Raw genomic sequence first — 7327 nt, 5'->3', positions numbered from 1 at the left:
AAAGAAAGCGGTAATAATGAGCCTGGTCAAGAAAGCCCTACCCTCAGCGAACACCTTGGTAAGGACAACAGCCATCTGATGGAAGAAGTGGAACCCAAGGATAACGAGGAAATTGAAGTGAATTCTGAGAAGGAAATGAACAAAGACTCTAAGAAGGACCTGACTGAGGATAGGGATAGCGAGGACAAGGAAAGTGCTAGTAAAGGGCTTATCCTGGATAACCTCAAGAAGCTCTCTGATGCCAGAATGGATTTTGATAGATGGACCTACGAGACCCTAAAAAACCTGGATAAGAAAGGGATTAAAACAGATGAAAAGAGGGAGGATGAAAATAGAGAGCAAATTTATTAGAAGCAGGAAACGGAGAATAAGGTAAAATCATTGGAAGAGGGAAAAGAAGCAATGAAAAATCTGATGGGAGTTATCCCAAGTATCCTCTCTGCTGTCATAAAAAACCTGGAGGACATCGCCAAGGTCGTTGATCATACCTGCACTCCTAAACCGGTCGTGGATCTTGACCTGGAGGAAGAGACCATCCAGACTGGAAGCGGTGATGCTAATCCGATGGGCGATACTGCGAAGAGAACCAGGGCTAGTATCAAGAAAGTTGTGGCTACTTCAGCAAATGATCCCCTTAACTTCAAAGACAACATCAAAGAGTTGTATGATATCAACAACACCCTGGCGAAAGCCTTGGAAAAAATCTAAATGCTGGAAGGCCTGTTGGCTTTTTGGGGCTTTTTTGGGTTTTCTTCGGTTTTCTGCTGGTTTTTTGTGGTTTTTGTTCTTTTCTGTTTCTCGTAGCTTTGTTGTTTAAGTTATGCTTGTAAAGGGTTTTGGGGCCCCTTCAAAACCTGTTTTTTCCTTAATAAAAAACAAGCTTGGTTACTCATTAAATCCTCTAACAAGGTGGTCCATTAGCTTGGATTCTTAAATCCTCCAGCGAGGTTACTCCTAACAGGGTATTGTGCTTTTCATTAAGGCATATTTGTAAATCCCTTAATCGGGTGATTCCTAATCGGAATTAGTTCTTAACATGACTTATTGTAAAGCTTTAACAGGCTTGGCTCCAAACAGGACGAACTTCGGAAGAGTTCAGATAGCTATACTCGTGAGTCTCATCTCACCGTGGTTTTTACCTATTTGGGTTTTCCACGTATAAACATTTGTGTCAAGTGGTGAATGCTTTTATGGTTGTGATCTTATTTGTTGGTGTGGTTAATTTCTGATAAGGCATGTTATGTAGAAGCATTGAGAGATGAATATATCGGATACTTATTCTTTCATCATACCATCATCCTTATCCTTCTGATTTTTACTATTATTAAAGATATATCATTTTCAAAAAATTTAGAATTAATGTTTGTGTCAAAATCTATTTCAAATATTACTCATTGTATATTTTATTTATTTTCTAAGGTTTTGTGGAGCATTCTTGATGTAGGAGAATGCAATGTGTAAGAGCATAACTAAAATATATATTTTTATTACATTTTGGATTAGTGAATAAATTTTCAATAAGGGTTAAAAATAGCAAGTTTGATATTTTTAGTAAGTTGGCATTTGAGCATGTATGGGTATGAAAATTTCTCCAAATACTTGGAACTGCAAAAGTAGCCTATGGTTAGAATATTAACCAAAGATCATTTACATATAATGAGATATTAAAGTTACAAGATTCAAAAATCTCATAAAAATTGTTCAGCTTGAAATTTCAGACCTTTAAATGATCTTTTAGGGGGTCAAAAATGATTGTTTCACAACCCCAAAATAAATTTTGTAAAGCACTTTAAACTCTTTAAGTTTGAAAAAAATAAGCTCTTTAAATTTTTAACTTATGCATGCTCTCTACTATCATCCTAATGATGGACCATGAAGTGTGATCTGAAACATTGATGCAAAAAATTCACACACAATCTAATCCGGAAACATTTGATTAATATCTCATGGATTGTGGAAACTTAATGTCTATTATTCTCAATCAAGTTTTCAAATTACAAGTTATAGCTCTAGAAAGTTGACCTATTTGGGGAGGGGAGTTATAAATTTAAATTATGCTAAACAAAAAGTGATTGAAGGCTTGTTTTTGACATATTCGAGGAGCATCTTGGAGGAGTCGCACTTCTTGGATATAGGAGGATTAATTAATCCGCAAGAATTGAAAGGAAAATCTCATTCAAGACTTCATGAAATTGTTGTTGAAGTTGTTGGTTGAAGAGTTGGATTTTAATGTTGAACTACAGATATTGTCAACATGGATAGACTGACATGTCTAATTTCTTCAATGTAATGCGGCCCATTTTTTTGTAGTAAGAGGCATTGGCCCTTTATTGAATGTAATTTTAATATTTGAAGTTGTTATTCTAGATAATAAGAAAAGTTGCATGTTCACATATCGTGTGCTCCATTAAGGTTGTTGTTTATCGTGTCTGGTTATGTTTGAGGGGAGCACCCTTACATCAGTTCATTACAAAAAGAATTGAAGAATGGTCCATTACTTTGTACAATATAGTAACCTTTTAATTGTTTAAAAATTTTAATTGTCATGTTGATTGTGTGTTTGGCTTTGAAATGCACTTGACTAGCAGTTTGCATGCACACATCAAAGTGGAAGCAAAATACATAAAAATAAAAAAATTATACTCAATGCGCTTTTCTCTTATGCTTTTGGCCTAATTAAATTAAAGTGTCTTAAATACAACAATTAGCCAACAAGTGACATATTTTCCCTCAAATTTAGCTCATGACCTCACATATCCTAATTCTTGTTATCACTGATCCCCAAATTTTGCATACTTCATCCCTAGATATTCATCACCCTAGGTTAGATCCACATATTTGGAGTTGACCTTAGTCATTTTTATAGTTGTAGATTTTATTCTTAAACTTTGAAATTCTAAAATACTTTACCAATCACTTTATTAGCCATTGTTAGCTAAACTATTGCAAGTTTTATTGGTTTGTGAGCTAAGATGTTGTATTTAATGACATACATTCATTCATTTGAGTGGAGGAGGGTATAATTAAGGGATTCCAACTATGAGTTAGTTATCAAGGAGTGTGACAAAGTTTTATCGATATAATATTTTATGAGAGCAATATAACAATTCTTATTAAAAATTATCATGGCACATCATGCTAGATCTATTACATGCTTTCTTGCCTTTAAAACTTTTTGTAAAAGACATATAGCTAGTTTGCTAGAAATTTCACTAAGGAGAAAATTACCCATGCGATCTAATAAGTTCTCCCAAAACGTTTGTAATCATTGCTTGTCCTTAAACAAATCCAAACACTAGAAATCAAGAAGAATGAATTTCAATATACAGAAAACAACTAAGTCAAGTCCATGAGTTACAAGTTTGCTAACCTAAATAAGATCACTTCCACATTTGTAACATGATAACAAACACTATAAAAAAAAACTAAATACCCTCCTCCACATACATACATATATGTATGTATATAAATGTATGTGTATAAATGTGTGCATATGTGTGTATATATGTATGTATATACACACATACATACATATACACGTATACACATTTATATGTTTGCCTCACACACATATATATGTGTATACACACATGTATATATGTGTATACACATATACACATAAATTTTTAATTATCATAAATTTGAATAATCATATGTATATACACACATATACACATAAATTTTTAATTATCATATATTTAAATAATCCATCCCAACCCTACAATCTAAATTAATTATCATCTAATAAACCTAAACAATTCTACAAAATCACTTTATATATTCTTTAAAAAAGATATACCGAAGTGAATAATTTATTAGTTTGAGGTGAGCAAAGTAAAAAATGGAAGATCTGGAGGAAGTTAGCTATGTCTATAAACAGAGTTTGACAAGGTCGTAATGGGGATTCCATGAATCCCCATTTGCTTGTTTTGTCATTGGCATGCAAGTTCCCCGCTTATGACCGGATTCAGTATCTTTGCTGGTCTTGGGAAGCTTCCGTAATTAATGAATGTTTTTTAATTTCCACTTGCATACCATATATTTAGTGTAAGAGATCTGGAATGTTTGATAATTTTGAGTCAGAAGTCTGTCGCACCTCAGAGAAAATTACGCTCTCTTATGCACGGACAATGTAGTTTTTCCTTCTGATTTAGATTGTTCTCTTTGACTTCTACAAAGCCTGCAACTTTCAAGTTCCAGTTCTGAGCCATGCTTCGTATGTGAGATTTAATACAATCTTTAATTTGTGGTAAACTAGTGAAAAAAAACAAATACAAGATCATGTAAGAGCTTTGAAAAATCATATAAATTTTGATTGCAAACCAGTATAAAATTATACGACAAGATTCCTTAAATTTTATGCTTCCTGCACAATTGTTTCAGATTATACAAATTTATTTTTAAAATAACAATATGACTGTACATTATTACCATTTAACCTGCATAAAAGAGCTGCCATATATATTCTTCTCCTTGAATTAAAATGGAGTCAATTTATCTTGATAAACATAAATCCCCACCAAAAACATTATTGGGAGGCAGATGAAGAAGAAGAAGAAGAGGACAAAGGATTTATTATTCGTTGGGGCACAATGTCCTGGAGCAGTCCATCCCTACGCCCACCACCGCCTTCTTCTTCAACCACTCCATCAATTATATCACTGCTTTCTCTTCCAAATTTCAAAGATTCGCAGAGCCCATCTTTTTCTTGTAGTAGTTGTTGATGGGTAGCTACCATGGCAGGAGATTCGGATGACTGTATTGAATTTTTAAAGCAATCATTCCATACACTGTCTATCACAGCTTTCCTCTTGTTCATCCTTTCATATATGTTGTTTTCTGGCTGACGAAGAGAATAGTTGGGTTGTTGGGTAATCTGCAATGGGGAGTAAGAATAGTGAAGATGGAGACCTTCATAAGTGATGGCAAGTGTGTTGGGCTCATCCACGCATCTCTCCACCTGCTTCTTTGCACGGCACTTGGGACTTGTGCATCTGTAGTAACTCCTGCACATTAATATAACATTTTTCAAATTTAAATTTTGGATTTGGTAAGATTGCTTCCGGATTTAACTGTGTTTGTTTTTCAATCTGGATTTCAAATCACATTCAATGATTTAGATTTCATCATCTAAAGGAGAAAATATATTAAGAACAATCAAACGAGTTTTTTTGTCAACTAATTAAATTAAACAGAAAAGATTGTTTCTCAATTCGATTGCTTATTTTTCAATCTATATTTCAGATCGCATGCAATGATCCATTATCGGAAAGAGAAAAGTATGTTATGATGATCGGACGAGTTCTCTTGCTACCAAATTAAGTTAAATAGAAAAGACTGTTTCTAGATTCAACAACATTTAGTTTTTAATCAAACATTTCAGATCACACTCAATAATCCATCATCATAAGAAGAAAAATATGTTAAGAAGATCAAATGAGTTTTCTTGTTAACCAATGAAGTTAAACAGAAAAGATTGACTGTTTATTTTTCAATTGATATTTCAGATCAATGATTCATCAGCAGAAAGAGAAATGAACATTATGATGACCAGATGAGTGTTTTTGTTAACCAATTAAGTTTAACAGAAAAGACTGTTGCTAGATTCAACAACATTTCATTTTTAATTAAACATTTAAGATCACACTCAATAATTCATCATCATAAAGAAGAAAAATATGTTAAGGCCAAATGAGTTTTCTTGTTAATCAATGAAGTTAAACAGAAAAGTTTGTCTCTCGATTTAACTGCATTTGATTTTCAATCACTATTTCAGATCATACTCAATAATCCATCATTATCAAAAGAAAAATACATTACAAAGACTCAAAAAAATGTGTACAATCTAGTTATAATGATACAGAGAATGATAGAAATTGAAAGACTATACCTAGGGTAGGGGCTATTCTTTATGGACTTCTGTCCATACTTTCTCCATTTGTAACCGTCATCCTTGTGATTCTCTGGGCATTTTATCTTGAGTAAATAGTTTGCCTCACTTTTGGGTGGATGCAATTTTCTATACAGCAACTCATTTCTGAATCCACAGTATTGTAAAGGAGCCCAAGTATAAATATCCATGTAAGTACAGTAAAAAAGATGATCATATAAAACAATAACGATGTATGGAATCATATCTAGTTTATGAATTGTGATTCAAAATCTACATCACAATGTTTTCTGTAAGATGACTACTACATTAAATAGAGCATACAAGGAACAAACAATTAGTGAATTGCAGCTACTTCTGCTATAGTTTAAAAGACTTACATTGAACTGGGCAAGCTGCGGTAAGAATACGGAGAAAATGTACTCTGATAAGAGTTAAACCCAGAATTTTGAGTTGCAGGAGGGCCGTTCTTTTCCAGCACATAATTTCCAAAATGTTGCCTTTTTGAAATGGGTAGTGTTTTTGCGTTTGCTTGAGGTGATGGGGAAATTGGTAAGCTGTAACTTTCAGAACAGGAGCTTAAGTTCAGCTCAGGAGGAGCGGCTTTAGTACACAGGGAATCAAAAATGGTGAATGAATCAACAAATGAGGGAGATGAAAAATTAGAAGTACAAGAATGACGATTTGCTCCACCATAAATTGACAATGCAGACTCTATCTCAGGAAGAATCGGCCCTGAATATGGACTCTGTTCTTCACATCCTTTCAAATCATCTGCCCACTCTGTCTTTGAGATGATCTCTGAGACTGCCACTGACTCATTTTCCGGGAAGGAAAACAGGTTTGATGATTTGGGTTCTGTCAGGAGACTGTTCAAGAAGGCATTTTGATCGTTTGGGGTAGATTCATCGTAAACATTCATGAAATCATCAGAAAAATCAAAGTTGTACGAAATAGTGTTTTGCCGAGGTAGTGATTCTGCTGCAATGATGTTACAGTAGCAGCTACTGGTTTCCTTCATCCCCTGAAGATCAACATCATTATCATCTTGCTCTGTGGTCCTTTTCCTGCCTGCAATTGGCAGATCCATGGGAAACGAAAAAGTATCACAGGAGAAGCCCGATTCAAAAGCAGAGACCACCAAGTTAAGTAGGATGAGCAAGGCCCATAGCATAAAACTAGGGGCCACAGACCAGAAAACGGAGATAAGGATGACATTTGTTTCATCTGGGCAACAGCTTCTGCCAATGTATGGTTTGTCAAAATACACGGGTTAAATTATTAAAGCCTTTGACTTGCAAATTTATTAATGTCGTCAGTGGCCCACAAGAAACTTCAGCCTGACAAAACCTGCACAACAAAAAGATTATTTTTTTCCCTTTTGAGTTTTGTCTTGCTTTAGGCTCACGAAAGTTCGTGAAAACAGAAGATGGCAAA

The 7327-nt window shown here is 34.2% G+C and overlaps 1 protein-coding gene across 1 annotated transcript; it reads right to left on the bottom strand.

The window, feature by feature from the left end:
• Positions 1-4348: 4348 nt before the first annotated feature.
• Positions 4349-7100, bottom strand: LOC131079311 (uncharacterized). The gene is made up of 3 exons (XM_058017224.2): positions 6271-7100; positions 5891-6037; positions 4349-5006 (listed from the first exon to the last, which is right to left on the bottom strand). The coding sequence occupies exons 1-3, from the start codon at positions 7062-7064 to the stop codon at positions 4529-4531; spliced, it is 1419 nt and encodes a 472-aa protein (XP_057873207.2). The 5' UTR covers positions 7065-7100; the 3' UTR covers positions 4349-4528.
• Between the last annotated feature and the right edge of the window lie 227 nt (positions 7101-7327).

The sequence above is a fragment of the Cryptomeria japonica genome, chromosome 7 (assembly GCF_030272615.1).
Source record: "Cryptomeria japonica chromosome 7, Sugi_1.0, whole genome shotgun sequence".
Lineage (NCBI taxonomy): Eukaryota > Viridiplantae > Streptophyta > Pinopsida > Cupressales > Cupressaceae > Cryptomeria > Cryptomeria japonica.
Note: the sequence above shows the minus strand (reverse complement) of the source record. Positions and strands in the feature narration are given on the sequence as shown.

Excerpts from the sequence above, each read along its gene's own strand:
- LOC131079311 (XM_058017224.2), bottom strand. The coding sequence starts at position 7,064 with ATGCTATGGGCCTTGCTCATCCTACTTAACTTGGTGGTCTCTGCTTTT. Across the intron at positions 6,038-6,270 it reads CGCAGCTTGCCCAGTTCAAT|AAATGAGTTGCTGTATAGAA; the intron begins GTAAGTCTTTTA and ends CTGTGGATTCAG. Across the intron at positions 5,007-5,890 it reads AAGAATAGCCCCTACCCTAG|GAGTTACTACAGATGCACAA; the intron begins GTATAGTCTTTC and ends ATTAATGTGCAG.